The sequence below is a fragment of the Myxocyprinus asiaticus genome, chromosome 49 (genome assembly GCF_019703515.2).
Source record: "Myxocyprinus asiaticus isolate MX2 ecotype Aquarium Trade chromosome 49, UBuf_Myxa_2, whole genome shotgun sequence".
Classification (NCBI taxonomy): domain Eukaryota; kingdom Metazoa; phylum Chordata; class Actinopteri; order Cypriniformes; family Catostomidae; genus Myxocyprinus; species Myxocyprinus asiaticus.
This window is the reverse complement of record NC_059392.1, coordinates 18,505,737-18,525,458: the sequence shown is the minus strand read 5'-3', so window position 1 is coordinate 18,525,458 and position 19,722 is coordinate 18,505,737. Positions and strand designations below refer to the sequence as shown.

The window sequence follows — 19,722 nt, the reverse complement described above, 5'->3', positions numbered from 1 at the left end:
TTTCTAGAAAGTGCTAAAGGTTTTTTTTTGTTTTGTTTTGTTTTTCCACAGCTAAAGCATGTACAGGTGTTAAATAAAAACTTCCCACAGAAGTGATCTTCAAGATTTTTTACTTATCAATTAAAAAACACTTTTTGTCTCCTCAGCATACCCCATTACTCTAAAATCATCAACAACAGCTTGAACATCTTGAATCCTGTAAAACCAGTTTTGTGGGCTATTGCTTGCTGATTATAGCTTTGTTGAAACAAGACTATGATTTTATGCCAGTCAAAGTGTATTATCTTAGCTCAATTACAAGTCTCTCCTTGAGGCAATAAGCACAGTTCAGTTTCTATGGAAGTTACTTTGTAAAAACCATCCGCACACACAGTTCTACTTATTAATAAATCAATACGTTTAATTACATTTGTTAGTAGTGATATTTCACAAATATACAGTGGGGTACACAAGGAGCACTTGTGAAAATGCTTCATTTTTTGCAGTCTTTTTTAAATTTAAAAGTAACATTTTCATTACAAATTATATTATCAGTGAGCGTGTTTACATGCACGTTCTTGTACTGATTATGCTAAATAAGTCGACAAGGTATGTGGTCATTTAAATGCCTTAAATGGCTTTCCTTTATTGCTGTAAGGCATTTTTTTTTTTCTACTTAGTATTCTTTAGTATTCTACTTTTAAATAGTGTTTTACAAGCAAATACAGATGTAAATAGCTCTAAACATTATTATAAATAAATAAACATTAAACAAGTTCAAAATACTGTAATGTAGTACATATAAGGAACACCTATATGCTCTACTAATTTTCAGTTTTGACACTCAAACCAACATGTTTGCAGTCAGCCCAGCAGATGGAGCTGCAGACTACCATGTTGAGAAACTTTGGTTCGTACATATAATGTTTAAAGGGACTATTATTGATTTATTAATAAGATTGCTCTGGCTCATGTAAATCATTCTCACTGACAAGTAAACATGTAAGTGTGGGAAAACACAGCCTCTTTCTCTCAATAGGTTATAAAATTGCAGATTTCAAAGTATTGTTACAATAAATAAAGTACAATTAAAAAGAAATATGCAGTTATTCTTGCTTTATCATTCCCCTTTTCACCACAATTGCCTGTTTGTATAAAAATATCAAATTATATTACTTTATTGTTTGCAATTCTCTATTTTGCATTTAAATTTAGGAATAAATAGGTTAAGCCACACTTGTAAAAAAAACTATTTGCAGTATATACTGTAACAAAAAATTAAATAGGTTTATATTTATTTTAAAGAATGATAGCCAGCAAGTATACTTTTTAAGCAAAACATTTGAAATAAAAAATTTGATATACTAAACAGCTGATATACTGTTCAAAATTAAGTCAAAATTGTTGTGACACTTTCTGATTGTCAAACATTAGTGGAACATGTCCATAATTAACTTTGCAGTACCTGGGAAACTACAGCATCAGACAGGATGGATGGCAATTGTCTGGACTACAACTTGGCCGGCATTTTCCACTTATACAGAAAATTATTTTTAGCTAATGTATTCCATTATAATGCAAATGATCAAAATGCTTAGTTTAGCTAGCCAGCTGTATGTAACACTGGCCTGTTGCAAGTCTTTATGGGCAGCCATGTTAACAAGTACAAATAAGATCACTGAAGATGAAAAAAAAAAGATAACAGTACCAATTTCTGTTGTGAAATTTGTGATGCGAGGCTCAAAAGAACCAATTTGGAAGGAGGGAAAGCAGCATCCGCAATTTTGGAGAGCTTTATACCTTTATTGGTCGAGACCCTTTGCTGGTGTGAAGATGGATGTCTGCACACAGGAGCTATTTATAGATCCATTACAGAACCCAATTTATAAGCAAACATATCTGTTGGAAGGTTTGGAGGTGACACCACATACCCGTGATTCGATGTTAAAAGAACAAGAGTGGTAAGTGGGGCATCTGACCGCATGGCCGCCTTTAAATGGCAATTCAAGAATTGAGGTACATTAGCAAACAGGAAGCAGAATTCATTATATTCAATAAATTCACTTTAATTTTATGGACCACGGTGGAAGAACACTTAATTTCCCAGAATGCTCTAATATACTAAATACATTATATAGACAATAACTAAAAAAAAAATAATAATAATAATAGTTTTTTTGAAATCAGTATTTTGAAAGTAGTGTGGACATTTTGTGGTGCTATATGGCTAAATTAAATTCTGTTCTGAGGGCTGTGTTAATTGTTTTGACAGTATTAAAGTGCAGACAAAAATGTCTAATTAGTCAGGAAAAATGTATCTGGAAATACATAGGCATAATTAGTCAAAAAGTGACTGATGTAAATATGTTTTGTCATGCAGCTTTATAAATAAAAAATATCTATCTACCTACCTACCTATTTTTGCCCTGAAGATGAGCAAAACTGAACATCTATAATCATTGTGTTGAATTATTAAAAATATTAGATAGTGATATGGCAGCAGATCCTCTGACATCTGTGCTGTTCGTACTGTAAACTAATCCAGAGACATTTAGTGACTAATAGTATAATGCAGAGCTCTCTGACAGATTAATACTCATGCTGTTTTTACAGGGTTAAATGCAGCATGTAGCACTGGCATGGCATAATCTCTGCATCTGTTCCTCATACTGCCACCGAGTCACAACAAATGTACACTGGACATTGAAATGCAAAACTGACCCACAAACATTAGGCTTCCTGTGAAAACAGGTCTTACATTGGTCTTGTGCCCACAGCAGAAAGATCCACAGTGTGTTAAATTAATAAGAAATTATTACATATAAAACTGGGTTATTTAATGATCACCTCAAAGGCCAAGAAGTATTGTAACTATAATACTGACAATGGCATATCTTCACTATATTTTACAGCTCTGTTTTTATCTCCATTTATATCAGTGATTAGGGGTTGAGAAGGAAAGGGGCAATGGCAAATAAGAGCATTGTAATGCTCTACAGATGTTAAACTGTAGTTGCTAAGTCAATAACATGATGCTAATTTGTTGCCCAGATCTATTAATTTATTCAAAAATACATTAAAAATGCAATTCACACAAAATAATTACTTCAATACACCTCTTCTGTGATGATCATGCTTTCAGTTTCTGAGTTCAAAGTCATTTTTATATATTTTTTAAAAATGTCTCAGTGGTGTAACCGTCTGGAGACAGTAAAATGGCTGGGTCTGTCTAGCCTGTCTGAGAAAAAGATGACATACTTCCGCAGCAGCAGTGTGACTTAAAGAAGAAGGATCGTGAGGCTTTTGAAACCTGCCTTCCCTGGAAGTTTACTGCTCGAGCCCCTCCCTCAGTCAGAAAGGGAGTCAAACACTAAGTTTTGTGTTGCACAGGTCTTGCATAAGGAGTTTAATGGTAGTGTTGGCACCAGTTCCCCCAGTGCCTCCCTGTTTATATCTGCCCTCTCCACCCACGGGGTCAGAAAAGAGAGAGGAGGACAGTTTGCACAGTTTGCATCCAGGCAGTTGGCCGAGGGCACAGCACTATGTGAAAATGAACACAAAAATGAAAATAATACATTCCAAATCAGAGCTGCAATCCCCGGCTCAACCGCTAGATAGTGCCACAGTGCCATCAGTGAGCGAGTGGTGTAGCGGACTGCTAGCTGCTAACGCAGAGAGTTGGCCGGTATGTGCAGTTTACCCCTAGGTTTTATCAATGATAAAACAGGGTTATCAACTGCAATTTGCTGTAAAACCTCCACTTTTCAACAGTGTATTAATGTCAACAGTGGAGGGGGAGTCAGCTCAGATTTTGGTGGAAGAAATAACCTCTTTACTGAGCAAAAGAGAAATACGGGTGGTACCGCCGGAGTTCAGCCGTCAGGGCATTTACTTCAGGTAATTCGTCATTCCCAAGAGAGGGGGAGGTCTCTGCCCCATTCTGGATTTGTGGGTCCTCAACAGACACCTCAGAAAGTACAAGTTTAAAATGCTCATGCTCAGAATGCTCTCTCAGTTTATTTGTCCCAGAGACTGGTTTACATAATTTAATCTGAAGGACGCATATTTCCACATAGGCATTTACCCATCACACAGAACATTCCTGAGGTTTTCCTAACAGGGTTAGTCTACAAAATTTTAATTGTGCCTTTCAGACTTTCTTTAGCACTGAGAGTCTTCAGCAAGTGTGTGGAGGCAGCGCTAATGCCGCTCAGATTAACGGGCCTCAGAGTGTCAGTTTATCTGGACAATCTACTCCTCAGTGCTCTGTCACGGCAGCAAGCAGAGATAGATACGGGAGCACTGGTGTCTCATTCGGAGCACTTGGGCTTCAAAATTAATGAAACATAGAACTGTCTGGTTCACCCAAGGGAAATAATATATCTGGGTCTTAGATTAAATTCTGATCTGTATCAAGCATTTCAGTCAGAAGAGTGCATTGGATCGATTCGCAGTTGTTTGTCCCTTTTTCAGAGAGGGAGGAAAGTCCCATTCCTGCTGTGTCTACACCTTTTAGGATGGATGGCCTCAATAGTGTCATTCATTCCTTTGGGACTACTGTGAATGAGTTTCAGCACAGCTTGTGTTCCCGTCGGGCACCTCAATCGCAGAGTGAGGGTGATGTCAGAGGGGATGCACACTCTCCGTCACTGGAGAGTCCCCGCTTTCCTTCAAAGGGTAACTCCTTTGGGGGTGGTCTCTCTAAAGGAAAGTGGTGACGACAGATGCCTCACTCACAGGCTGGGGCGCGGTGTGCGAAGGCAGAATGGTAAATGGGGTTTGGCCTGCATCATTACGAAACACGCATATAAACTTTCTGGAGTTACTGACAATGTTTCTAGCATTGAAGCACTTTGTACAGTTTTATCAAGTCTACCAAGTCTTTGTCAGATCTGACAACATGACAATGTTGGCATACATAAACAGACAAGGGGACACGCGTTCACAGTGGCTTCACAGATTGGCACAAAATTTTATTTTGTAAAGGTGGATTTAAAAGGTGGATCTCCTGTCCTTTCTGCTGTACGGAGAGTGGAATCTTCAACCTCAGGTGTTGAGTTGGCTGTGAGAGAGATATGGGCAAGCTGCCGTAGTTCTCTTCGCATTGCACGAAAACATTCATTGCCCTCTGCTCTTCTCTCTAGCAAAAAACAATGTTCCTATGGGTGTAGATGCTTTAGCACATAAATGGCCAAACACGCTACTTTACGCGTTTCCACCAGTAAGTGTAATGAGTTCAAACTCTAAGAGGAGTAAGAGAATGCAGTCACTTAGTCACATTGATCGCCCTGAACTGGTCAGGGAAACTTTGGCTGGCAGAGGTAATTCAAATCTTGTCTGGCCAGCCCTTGCCCCTCCCGCAACGCAGGGAATTGCTGTCACAAGCCTGGGGGGAAATTTCACCCCGCCCTGGACCAAGTATCTCCTGGCCCATGAGAGGCTAAATTTGAGTGTCACGGGTTTACCCCAGAGGGTGATTGAAATGATTCAGAGTGCAAGGGCTGCCTCAACGCATTCAGCATTATAGGAAATGGAGTGTGTTTGAGCAATGGTGTGCACACAGACACATTGTTACATTTTTGTGTTCGGTGGCGAATCCAGCCTTTGTGCCTTAGATGAGCGACTCTGCACTAAGTTGTAAGCCAGTGGACTTGCTGGTCTTTCACCCGCCACCTTTATCCTTGTCGGAGCACAAGACAGCTTCACTATCTGTTTCCAGTTCATACTCTACTGTATGTTTGTATGTGGAAAGAATGAAGGCATTAAGAAGTAATCAGCTTTTCATTTTGTGGGCTGATTCTTGTAAGGGCAGACTCATATCATGACACGTCTCATTGGGTAGTGGAGGCTATTATATTAAGTTATAATAGCCTGGGGTTGTGACCTCCAGAGGGCTTGAGAGCTCATTCTACCAGAGGCATGTCTACCTAGTGGGCGCTGTTTTTTGCATTTCAGTCCAAGATATTTGTGCTGCTGCGAGTTGGCCATTGCCTCACACATTTGTCTGATTTTATAGAGTGGATGTTACTGAGCCATCATTGGCTCATTCAGTCCTTGGTCTGGGTAGTCAATCTGCTGATGTGTAAAAAATATAAATAAAAAATAACACCGTGAAAGCACAAGTGTGTTCTTTGTTTTCCCCTATCCATTCTTTGGGAATTTGATTGGGTTCTTATACATTGGACACTACAAGTCGGTTGACTGGTCTGCTTCGGACAGCATATCAGCAATACGGGAGTTGGCTATATCCTATAGTGAGATCCATAAGGATATTAGAAAGAGAACTTTAGGTTACTCATGTAACCCTGGTTCTCTGATAACTGGAGTGAGGTATCTCACCACACTTCCCTCCTTGCAGTTGCACAGAGAAAAAATATTCTGAGAATGAAGAAGGGACCTGTGGCAGTGAGGGAGGTGGGGCTCACCTATCATTGCTGTGATTGGTCTATCAACTGACAAGATGTGGTGTCATTAGTGCTTCCAGGATCGACATGCCCGAGGCATGTTGGGGGTCATAGAAATGCAAACAGACGTACATATAAACATAATTCAAGTTTGAAATGTGTTATAATATATTTTTGGAAACATGTGTAACCAAATTAATGTACTTAAAATTAATTAGCCTAGCTGGAAGTCAGTAACTGTAATCTGATTACAAGAATTTAAAATGTAATGCATTACACTGCTTTATGAAAAAGTAATTAGGTAATGGCCGATTGCGTCGGACCTACGCCATAGCCTGATGTGCACCTCTTCGAAAATGTAACAACGTGTCGCATCGATGCAGATCTCAACAACTGTGATTGGTCCTCTTTGTAGCCAGAGACCCTCCCCCAGAATAATTAATTAATTTTATTTCTTTTTTTCAGCATGGAGCATCAAAAGTATAGAATATGTATTTATTTTCTCGTTGCAGAGCAGGCAACATGTAAAATAAATAATTTGTACATAAATCTCAACATGTTCGCATACTTTGATGAAGGTGTTTTTAATGCTTCAATAATTTAATAAATACTTCTGAGTCCACAAATTCCATTGGTTTGGTTGAGTTTTTTTATGAAATGAAATAAAGACAGTTTCTCAATATGCTAGCACTTTTGTTGTGTACTTGCAGAATGATGCAGACACACCAACACAGAATTAAAAATGCAGGCCACCGCATTGGCCATTTTGTGGAGCCTATGCAGTAGGTTTGACGCAAAAGTATTAATCGGCCTTTATAACAAATTACTTTGTAATCAGATTGCACCCAATGCTGGTGATCACTATGTTGTTATATGGAAAAGACCTGCGTATAGATTCTTCCAAAATTCCCCTTTAGTGTTCCACCGAAGAAGAAAAAAATAACAGCATACAGGTTTGAAACAACATGTGTGTAAATGACAATAATTATTTTGTAGGGGGAACTTTTCCTTTAAAGTGAAGAGTGCTGTGTCTAAAATATCTGTTTGACAATCAATCAAATTTGGATTACATGACAAGTGTACTAAACCCAGAATATTCACTTGGTTTAAATGCATCAGAAAGCTCTTGAACGTGTGTCACAACCCTCAACCGTTGACAGCTTCAGGTTTCAGTTCTGGGAGACGTCACTTCCGGGATGTTGTTAGTCAGAAGTCATCTCCGTCAAGTGCAGTTTGGTGTGTTTGTATTCGCGTTTCCACATCAGCGCAGCGGCTTTGAGCTGCAGAATGGCTCGGGATCTGTGTGTTAGCGATGTACGCAGGGGTTCTGTGTAATGCCTAGAGCAGGACTCTTCAGGGGAAGCACGTTTATTTATGTTGTGGGGATTTGTGTCAGTGAGGCGGGCTAGCAGACTGCGCTAGCTCGAGACTTTGAGGATGATTCGCTGGATCCGTCAGCAGCTGGTAAGACACACTCTCACTCTATATGAGCCTTTACATTCTGTTTTATTACTTAGAATTTTCATACATTAATTATTTTATGCTTCTTTTTTATGATATTTTCATAAGTTTTTTTTTTTTTGTCACTAAGCTCCAAGCTATCGTCAAATGTCTAAATGGCTTATTAAATGATTAAAATGATCGAATTAACCCTTGTGCGGCCTTCGGGATATTTTTGTCTTTTTCATTTATTTATTTTTTTCTTTTTCGATCATTTTGGCTGTGGTAATGCCAACGGCAATACATTTTGCCAAAGGGTTGTATTTTGGGGGGAATTTCGATATTTTAACCTCAGTTCCTATAATACATCTATAATACACTGTGTACACAAAATAGTTACACTCAGGACCTTCAGAACAAAAATGTCCCCACTAAAACTCATTAAAACGGCAATAGTTAATACCAATGCCATTAAAGCATAAAATCATGAATTCTATGATATTATGCTTTCATTCCGGAGCCCTGGCTTCAAAATTTTAATTCTTAATATTTTCTACCAGATGGCGCCATTTTTGTCAAGTTTAGCCTATGGAGCAAATACATGCTTTTGTCCTGTTTTCTGTTTGCTGTATTATAGAGCACTGCAGACCAATTTAATAAATGATGCAGCTAAAATTGTGTGGGTGTGTTGGTATGGATGTCAGAGTGTGTTTTGTATGTGTGTGTGTGTGTGTGTGTAAAAAAAACAACTGGCATTATGTAAACAAACTTGCATTTAAAGGGTTAAAATGATGAAAATGAATGAATATTTGGTAGTTATGATAAGGACTGACATTGATTAAAAAATCTAAGTCAGTGAAAGTGGAAAATATTATTAATATATAATATTTTTATGGCAGTTTTTTGACAGACATTTTTGTCCTGTAAGGTCCTGAGTGTGTTTTTATTTTATTTATTTTTTTAAATCTGACACTGCACAAAAAATAATCATGCATCAGAATCAATGTTGTTGCTAATCATTGACATATCCCAGACTGTGATAATCCAAAAAGCAAAAAAAAAAAAAAAAAAAAATTGTGGAAAATAATGCATTTTTTGTTTTGTTTTTCTTCATAAAAGATAACAGTGGCATTATATAAACAAACTGGCATTTAAAGGGTTAAAATCCTGAAAATAAATGAATATTTGGTAGTTATGATCAGGACTGATGTTGGTTAAAAAAAATAATTCATTAAAAGTGGAAAATAATATTCATATATAATATTATTATGGCAGTTTTTTTCCTCTAAGGACCTCTGAGTAACTTTTTTTTATTTTTATTGACGCACAAGGGTTAAATGATTTTAAGTAAAGACACAGGTCAACGTTTTGCCTCGGCAAAATTATTTACATATACATTTTCATATGTAAACTGTTTATTAAGCAGCAGGTGGTCAGATTTGACATGATTGAGGCAAAACAACAAGTGATAGATCAATAATCTTGTTTTGGAGGGAATCCCGTGCGGCACTGCGAAGCTCCTGTGCTGCTCTTCGTGCGGTTATTTGTTTGTTTTGATTATATAAACCTCTGACAATTTTACTTCAGAGGCATACAATAAACTTCACAGATTCTGCCTCTCTTGTGGTCTCGTAATGCAATAAAGGTTAAAGGCAATAACAAAAGCATCGGTAGGCTGTATTGTGGCCTTGTATAAGCAATGCTAAATAAGCCTTGCCTGTTTATTTGACATAAAAAAATGGCATTACGTTAGTCTGCGACAGTTTTGTTTTAATCGGGTTTTGTTGGTAAAGCTCTGAAATTGCAGTTATGTTGCAAGAGCATGTGTTGCCGTCTTTTTCCATTGAACAAAAATGTCATAAGGATGATGTCATAGCATCCACACCTAAGGTGTTGCAGCCTGTGTGTTAATGTTAACAACCTGTCTGGTAATACGATTTTGAGGGTTCCCATGTCATGGAAAATCTGGAAATATCAAGGAGTTTTGTGGGAAGTTGTGATTTGCAGGCATGTAATTCTTTCAAGTTAAGCTCACCTGTAAAATATTTAATTTCATAATTCTGAACGACTGTAAAAAAAAAATCATGGAAATTCATTGGTCAAGATATGTTGGAGCTCTGGATTTGGAAATACAGAATTTGTCACAGGATTGAATGGTGGTTAGATGTGTAATGCTGTCTTGTGATTGTTTCTCACTTACTGATATCTCTGGCTGCTTGTAGTAATTTAAAAGAAACCATTTTTTATATGATCTTTTCACTCAGTAAGTGTCTTTAGATATGGTCTGTTGTGTTTGCTGTTGGTTTTCTACCCAGAAGCTGCAAACTACACTGCCTGGCCAAAAAAAAAAAAAAAAAAAAAAAAAAAAAGGCGCTGTTTGGATTTAAATAATGATTGGATCATTATTGCAGTGATTAATATGTTTCAGCTGGCAACAATTCTTTTAACCCTAACTGATGCAGTGTGTAGCTTCTTGTTTCTTAAACAACCATGTCAGAAGACGTATTCCGTGGTCGTTTAAAAGATGTTACTGTGTTTCAGAAGGGGCAAATTATTGGTATGCATCAAGCAAAGAAAACAACTAAGGAGATTGCTGAAATCACTGGAATTGGGTTAAGAATGGTCCAACGCATTATTAAAACCTGGAAGGATAGTGGTGAATTGTCAGCTTCACGGAAGAAATGTGGTCGGAAAAAAATCTTGAATGATCATGATCGGAGATCACTAAAACGCTTGGTCACATCGTAAAAAATCGACAGTAGAACTCACACATATTTAATAGTGAACAGCTAATCAGCTGTGTGGCCACAAGAAAGCCATTTGTTGGTGAGGTTAATTGGAAAAAAATGGCTTCAGTTTGCTAGGGAGCATAAAGATTGGACTGTGGAGCTATGGAAATAGGTAATGTGGTCTGATGAGTCCAGATTTACCCCATTCCAAAGCGAATGGTGCGTCAGGGTAAGAAGGGAAGTGCATGAAGCGATGTACACGTCATGCATAGTGCCCACTATGCAGTTGTGTCGTTGTGTTATGAGCTGTGGTTGATTCAGTTGGTCAGGTCTAGGCTCAGCAACGTTATGCGGCAATAAAATGAAGTCAGCTGACTACCTGAATTTACAGAATGACCAAGTTATCCCATCAATGGATTTTTCTTCCCTGACATCACGGGGATATTCCAGGACAACAGTGCCGAGATTCATTGAGCTCAAATTGTGAAAGAGTGGTTCAGGGAGCATGAGGAATCACTTTCACACATCAATTGGCCACCAGAGAGTCCTGACCTTTACCCCATTAAAAGTCTTTGGGATGTGCTGGAGAAGACTTTACAGAGTGGTTCGACTCTCCCGTCATCAATACAAGATCTCGGCCAAAAATTAATGCAGCTCTGGATGGAAATAAATGTTGTGAAGTTGCATAAGGTTGTCGAAACAATGCCACGACGAATGCGCACAGTAATCAAAGCTACAGGCGGTCCAACGAAATATTAGAGTATGCAACTTTTTTTTGGGCCAGGCAGTGTAGCTCTTGACTGTGAATGGTTAGGTGAGATGGAAATAGTTGGTGGTGTAGAACCACATCTTTTTTTTCACATGGTTTTTCACATTGATTGCTACTTTGACCCCTAACTTGCTCTATATTAGCAGAAGAGTGTTCCTGTAAAGCTGAGATACACAACTATTGGGCAGTTTTGCTGTTAGTTCACAGAACTTCCCTAATATGACAGTTTAGAAAGAGCAAACTACACAGTACAGTCCATGTAATTGCTCTTGCCCAATCTAAGCATTCAGATTCCAGGTTTAATAAAAGTTAAGCTCAATCGACAGCATTTGTAGCACAGTGTTGATTACCACAAACATTAATTTCGACTCATCCCTCCTACATTAGCCGTGTTTCCACTATCAGGCCAAATTAGGTTGTTCTAGTGTGTGTCAGGGCCAGTTGTGTCAGTTGAGTTTCGTTGAGTCAGGTCAGAGGTTTCACCACCAAGTTTGAAACCTCTAATTTCCCAGTTTTTCATATCTAGCTACCAGCTTACCTCAACAGATCAACGGAGAGTGGAAAATCATCAGTACTTGTCATTAGACGAAAATCAGGTCTAAAAAACAAAAATCGCAGTCACAATACAAATTCGGGTTAATTTTAGGGCTAGCTAGTCTCCAGAGTCTGATACCTCAGCTTGAGCTTCCATCTTGCTTGTGAAATGGGCGGAGTGTATGACTTTGGCACTAGGGTGGCTTATTAAGGGCGGGTTTTAGGTTCAACGCTGTGGGGCTATTAGCCCGATGGTGGGAATGCAGATAGATTTTGGTCTTGCGGCTTGAGGTCCGAGGCTATTGGCCCCGGCTGACCTGTTGATAGCCCTGGTTTGCACTGGCCTGATAGTGGAAAAGCGGCTATTGAGGCACTTACAATGGAAGTGAATGCAACCCTCTATGGTCATGTTGGAGAAAGAATTACCATTGGGTAGTACATTTTTGTTTTTACTCACCAGACTTTGATGACATATAAGCATAATGCAACTGAAAAAGATATTAAGTAAACAGAGAAATGGGGCCTCTTCATATATATGACTTCATGCAATATAATATATTGTACATTTTATATTTCACCTTATAATTTTACATTTAAAATGTACACTTCACATTCTATCTATTTTTATGATGTCATGAAATTGCTTTTTTAATAATGATATGTTTTCACTTTGAAATTTCATACACATTTTTAACAAAAAAATTCACAAGGTTGGAACCTAATATGAAAATTAAAATTAGGACTGTCATGATTAAGAAATTTGGCTGACGATTAACTGTCAAACCAATAATTGCGATTATGACGATTAATTGCCTGTTTTAGGGCAATGACGATTAATTGTCTGTTTTAGGTCTTTCACGAATATGACATTTAATTATCATCAGAATCAGCTTTATTGCCAAGTATGCTTACACATACAAGGAATTTGTCTTGGTGACAGGAGCTTCCAGTGTACAACAATACAAAAACAGCAGCAATTATTATACACATGTACATACACACACAGACACACATTCATACATACACACATATGTAGTGCAAATCTGTTATCTGTTATGTACAGTGCAAAATACAAATCTGTTATGTACAGTGCAAATGTTTTTTATTTTTAATTTGTATTTTTTTTAGAGGAGAGGTTGGATGTGTTGGATAAATAAAAAAGACTAAACTGTGTATTGCACATAGTTATTGCTCAGTGGGGCAATTTAACTGTTCATGAGATGGATAGCCTGAGTGAAAAAACTGTTCCTGTGCCTGACGGTTCTGGTGCTCAGAGCTCTGAAGCGTCGGCCAGAAGGCAACAGTTCAAAAAGGGAATGGGCAGGGTGAGTGGGGTCCAGAGTGATTCTTCCAGCCTTTTTCCTCACTCTGGAAGTGTATCGTTCTTGAAGGGGGGGCAGGGGCAACCAATAATCCTCTCAGCAGTCCAAACTGTCCTTTTGTAGTCTTCTGATGTCTGATTTTGTAGCTGAACCAAACCAGAGAGTTATTGAAGTGCAGAGGCCAGACTCAATGACTGCTGATTAGAACTGTATCAGCAGCGCCTGTGGCAGGTTGAACTTCCTCAGCTGGCAAAGGAAGTACAACCTCAGCTGGGCCTTTTTCACAATGGAGTCAATGTGTGTCTCCCACTTCAGGTCCTGTGAGATGGTAGTGCCCAAAAACCATGACTCCAGCTGTTTAGAATGGTGAGGAGGGTCAGTGTTGGGGTGTTCCTCCTAAAGTCCACAATCATCTCCACCGTTTTGAGCATGTTCAGCTCAAGGTTGTTTTGACTGCACCAGACAGCCAGCTGTTCAACCTCCCTTCTGTATGCAGACTCATCATCATCTCAAATGAGACCGATAGTGGAGTCATTGGTGTAGAGGGAGAAGAGTAGTGGGGAGAGCACACATCCCTGTGGGGCACCAGTGCTGATTGTACAGGTGCTGGAAGTGAGTTTTCCCTGTCTCACAAGCTGCTGCCTGTCCATCAGAAAGCTGGTAATCCACTGACAGATAGACATGGGAACAGAGAGTTGGTGTAAATTATTCTGGAGTATAGCTGGGATGATGGTGTTGAAAGCCGAACTGAAGTCCACAAAAAGGATCCTTGCATATGTCTCTGTCCAGTCTGTCCAGATGTTGCAGGATATGATGCAAACAGACCTGTTTGCTCGATAAGCAAATTGAAGGGGATCTAGAAAGGGTCCAGTGATGTTCTTCAGGTGGGCCAGCAACAGTCTCTCAAATGATTTCATGACCACAGACGTCAGGGCGACAGGTCTGTAGTCATTAAATCCTGTGATTTTTGGTTTCTTTGGGACAGGAATAATGATTGAGCATTTGAAGCAGCATGGAACTTCACACTGCTCCAGTGATCTATTGAAGATCTGTGTGAAGATGGGGGCCAGCTGGTTAGCACAGGATCGAAGACACGCTGGTGAGACGCCATCTGGGCCTGAAGTTTCGTCGTCTTTTGTTTCCGAAAGACGTGGCTCACATCATCTTCACAGATCTTAAGTGCAGATTAAGTAGCAGGAGGGGGGTTGCAGGAGGTGTTGGTGTTTGTGTGAAGTGAAGGTCAGAGTGGGTGTGGGGTATGAGATTGGGCCTTTCAAATCTGCAGTAGAACACATTCAGGTCGTCAGCCAGTTGTTGGTCCACCACAGGTTTGGGGGTAGGAGTCTTGTAATTTGTGAGTTGTTTCATTCCACTCCACACTGATGCAGGGTCGTTAGCTGAAAACCTGTTTTTCAGCTTCTCAGAGTATCTTCTTTTAGTCACTCTCTGATTTCCTTGTTCAGTGTGTTCCTGGCCTGATTGTACAAGACTTTATCCCCACCCCTGTAAGCATCCTCTTTGGCCTGACGAAGCTGCCTGAGCTCTGCTGTAAACCACGGTTTGTCATTGTTGAACTTTAAATAAGTCCTAGTAGGAATGCACATATCCTCACAGAAACTGATATATGATGTAACAGTATCTGTGAGCTCATCCAGGTCTGTGGCTGTAGCCTCAAAAACACTCCAAACCATACAAACTGTAACTGTGTGCTTCATCTGTTTGAACAGCACCTGGCCTGTGCTCATAGTCTGAGCCGCTTCACCACCGAGATCAGCCGAATACCTCTGCTATCTGTGAATATTGATACTCTACATACAACTGTACTGAATAAAAAAACATGGTATTTCGCTGTTATTATGAAGCTTGAGTCTGGAGTAGTAGGAATCAGTTCAAGTGTAACAGCATGTGAACTGTCTATTGAAGCGTCCCCCCCCCCCCCATTTTACTTTTGACTTAACATTTGAGAATATGGACTGACTAAAACTTTTTATTTATTTATTTTATGCACATTAGTTGAAAATGAAATGCTCTTTTTTTGTTTTTTTTAACAGCCAGGAATGTTATTTGCAGTAATATAACGGTGCTGTATGGTTTATGTATTTAATGCGCCCTCTTGTGGACTAAGGAAATGACATCAATTTAAAAAAATCTGCTGACTTTACAATTTTTAATATTATTAGAATTTTGAAAATATTTAAGGTAAAAATTCTAACTTAGTTTATCTGCCCAGTTGACAGCCCTACTTTGCATTCACTATTAAATTAATACGTTTATACCCCATTTATATTTTTGTGGGAGTTTGGCGCGAGCCTCTGTAGATGCCGTGCAAATCAGAGTGCTTGAGAAGAGAGCTGCGTGTGACATCCACGGTGGGGTTTCATGAGACACTCAACTGAATGAGACACAAATGCTCATAAGACACAGCATGCAGGGAAAGACGAGGCTGAAGCCAGCTTCTTAATCACCTGCTTTTTATTCAGTAAAAGGGTCTCAATGCTTTGACACTACACAACTCAATCACTGGCGAGTGAAATGTAAATTTTTACTCGCCAGTGGCTAATAACAGACATTTTAGTCACATAGCATGAAATTTACTCGCATATGCGAGTGATTTACTCTCAATGTAGAGGGCTGGAGTGGGTCCAATCCTTAAATGTTGAAGTACTCACCGTTTCAAAAGTATAGCTACAAGATGTGAACAATATGCATGTTAACGCAATTTTAATATGATAAAGTTGCTTGATGAATCTGTTCAATTTTACTACATCGTTGCCATGATGACGTAACACTTTATTCTCTGAAACCACGTAAAAATAAAAATGTTAACAACTTAACAGCTCAAATAATACTCTAGTGTTAAAAGAAGAATTAAAGTTAGTGCTTTTATAAAATTATAAGCTTCACATTTCTGCCATCAACCCCTCCAAAAATTGGCCCGATTCACCTCCATTGTAAGTGCCTGACTATATCCTTGATTTTTGTTTTACCCAAAAGGAGGGACGAGTAGAAAAGATCTTTTGAAGTAATCAACATTATTCCACAAATGGTGTAGATTGAGCTTAACTCGTATTAGACCCGGAATATTCCTTTAAGCTTATTTTATTCACAGTTTTCCTGACTAACCACTTGGTGCTGCCATGATAATTCTAGTTCCGGTCTCCATAAGAAACAATGTTAAACCACCAACACTGGTGTTTCTGACAGAGCACAATAACCATTTTATGTGTTAGTTGGAGTAAAAATGACTTTAGGCTCAGCAGTTGTTGGCTGTCATAACTCAAAGTAGTTAATGAAGGCTGTCGCTTCATATCATCCACCCACTCCAAACTTTAATGGGTGTGGCACTGTCAAAAAAAAGCTCTCTAAAGTATTGGCCCTATGGACCACATTCTTTTTTGACAATTTTTACATATTTAATACACTAAACATCATATCCGCGAAGAACATGCGCCGTTGCGAGTGAAAAGTGAAACACTTCCGCATTCAGGAAAAAGGTGGATAACTCAAATCATCAAGTTTTGACAACAAGCCGTAGACTTGTGGATGAAGTATGGTGACAATTTTCTTTTTGGGTACACCACTACTTTTAAAGGCCAAAGTATACTTCGGTTGTCCACGTTGCTGATCGGAACTCACACAGTATGCTTGACACAAATTCAGTCATTAGCACAGTGTGCGTGAACTGCCTCGAGCGGCCCAGATTTTTTCGACACACAGATAGTACTCGTTTGTGCGCACTGTCTGCACATGCATCTACCATTGACTGCTAAAAGTCGTAGTGCACATGCTTTGAACGCGTTCGTATTCGCTCGTGGTCAAAAGAGTTTATTTTGAAGGGATCAAGCTCAGCCGTGTGCAAGAAGACCCAGAACTAGATATGTGCGGAATGACTAATTTCACTGACGTTTAAATGAACATTTTGGAGTCGACTTGTCTAAAAAGAAACCATCAGATATTCAAAATAGTCAAAAAACATTTATGCGACCAATTTAAAATGCTTCATCTATTCCAACAGCCAAATTTGAGACTAATTTCCGCTGAAAAGGGGCATTTATCTGCAAAGTGTTTGCCTTGCATTATGATCATTGTACATTAAATATAGAACATGACACACATTCATTGAATCAACATTAGTGAATACAGGCATTTTTATGGAAAGCAATTTAATGAATAGTAATTGAGCAATAATAGCCTGTTATAAACGCAATTCACCAACTCACCATTTAACATACTATATTCACGATCAAAACAATTAACATATTAAACCAGTCAGGACATTGTTAAAAATTATTCAGAGGTAAGCCAAATCTATGAGAGAAAACTGAAACTTTCTATACATCTGCTCCATATGTCTTCTTTTTTAATAATTGTATTATTATATTTAAAATGTAACATTAGCATGACAGTAATTTAATCGTTGCCTTTGTTAAAATATAAAGCCAAATATAAATGTGTAAAAATGTTAAACAGTTTAATGGGGAAAAATATTGACTGACTAGTAATTCCAGTGTCGACCAGCAGCATCAGTACCTTTAATTCTACTAGTCATGCACATCCCTACCCGGAATGCAGAAAAAAGAAATAATACCCAAGCCTTAAGTTGGAGCCTGCCTGTGAGTTTTGTCACCTATATCTGTCAAATGTCTTGGCATGCAAGGGTCAATAGAGCCCAAGTAAAAGAAAAAGGTCATTTTGTTCCCATGTTAATTAGTCATTGTGTCCTGACACTGTTATGTGATTGCAGAGATCAGCAGCTGAGCTCTGTGCTTTGTTTCCATTTCAGTTTCAGTCATCATGTTACAGATCAGTATAGCCATATCTGCATGTCTCGTCTGTGGTTTTGCATTGTTATAATCCATTGTTGTGTTTAGAGTGGTTACATATTTTGTGGGTTTTTTTGTTTACGAAAGTTTCCTATGTAAACACATGCTGGACGAATGTCTTTGACATTTGCACCGTGTCTCGCTTTTTCTTCAGTGTCCAGTGCGCAGGACAGGCATATTTTAACAAGTTAAAAAGAACTTAACATTTTCAAAAATGCATGTTGAGACACCTGTGCTCTGTTTCATTCTTTGCGCTGCGTCTAGATTGTTTTTAGCGCAGGTGTCACAAAGATTTAACGTTCTGAACAAGTTCAGGCTGCATAGAGGGGACTGTTGCATGGTTTCATATTATTCCAGATTGTTCTGCGCCAAGTGAAGTTTCAGCAAATTATCGGTAAGGTAATGCTTTTTTCCCTTCCGCTCTAGTGCACTGAGGTGCTGCCGTGCCTTGTTAAAACTGTGTATGTTTACTGTTTCAGTACTGTTACGAATGTTGCCTATATGCTTACATAAAATACAGCCTATTGCAACAGTACTTGCTAGGAAAAGAAATTAGATAGTAAGCAATTTCGGGTTCGGTATCTGACGATATCGTTCGGGCCGGGTATGCATGGAATATGCATAATAAATAAATTTGTACATTAAAGAAACATATACAGGAATAAACAACGGTGAACATACAGCCTGACATATAAATGAAGCTGAAAAGATTTTGGTTGGGTTAGACTACACGGTCTTGGGTACGGGTCAGGTTCGGGTTTCATTTTAAGGCCCGTGCAGACCTCTATTCCAGAGTATTCCAGAGCGCTTTGTAATAAATTCAGATATTCACAATATGTTTAATGTTAGTTTGTCGGCAATAAAAAATCAACCAACATTGTAAAATATCTCATTGATTTTGATGCACTTTTTATTTGGCCATTTTGTTTTGCACACATTGCTTGAGATTCAGAAAAAGTTGGAAAGTTTAATTATTGTTGGCCTAGTCACTTCTTTTGTACTCTGTTTCAATAAAATGGATCAATGATTTGTTGCGTTGTCACTAAAAACTTTTGAGAGAAGTCCCGGCATGAAATCGTCCATTTTAAAAATGTTTTGGTGAACAATAGCTAAAAATATTAACCTAGGCTCTATGTAGGTTCAAAATATCTTCTGAAAATTTTAACTGGTGAAAAATGTACATTTAATAATGATGAAAGCCAAAATATGAAATCCCATGAATTCAATATCTATTATTTTGAGGGAGGGGTCAAAATGACCATTTCATTTTTGACAACAAAAAAAAACCTTAGAAGATATTAAGATATTTGAAATACTTCTAGTTAGAGTAAAGGCACTCCAACTTTTTCTTTTTTCCATATTTGTGGACTCAAACTATTGGTGTATATAATGCAACAAGTGGTGTTGAAGTCAACAGATTTTTGTAATAGACCTACCTATCTCTGTGTAAAATTAAAATATTGATGCTGCCAACTTTTTTTTTTTTACCTGTAATTTTTGCTCCAAAATTATAGGCAAATTTTTTAATTTTCACCCCCTTTACAAAATAATGGATTACTCCATAAGTATTGACTCATAGCAGTTTTAAAATGGCCGATACCGATATCCAGAAAACAGGGTGGCTGATATAATGCCAATATATCACACAATTTAATATAATAGTAAATTACATACACATAAATTGGCTGGAAAATGAATTAACTTTTATTTAGCATTATATTT

General features: G+C 38.3%; 1 protein-coding gene across 10 annotated transcripts in view; it reads left to right on the top strand.

Moving 5' to 3' along the window:
• The first annotated feature begins 7,587 nt into the window (after positions 1 to 7,587).
• LOC127438127 (phospholipid-transporting ATPase IF-like) overlaps positions 7,588 to 19,722 on the top strand; it is a 105,590-nt gene continuing 93,455 nt past the window's right edge. For all 10 annotated transcript variants that reach the window (XR_007896653.1, XR_007896650.1, XR_007896651.1 and 7 more), the window contains exon 1: positions 7,588 to 7,847. Coding sequence is in view for 6 of the 10 variants with exons in the window: in XM_051693441.1 (XP_051549401.1) it covers positions 7,821 to 7,847 (27 nt within the window). In the remaining 4 variants the exon portion in view is untranslated. The remainder of the gene's footprint in view (positions 7,848 to 19,722) is intronic.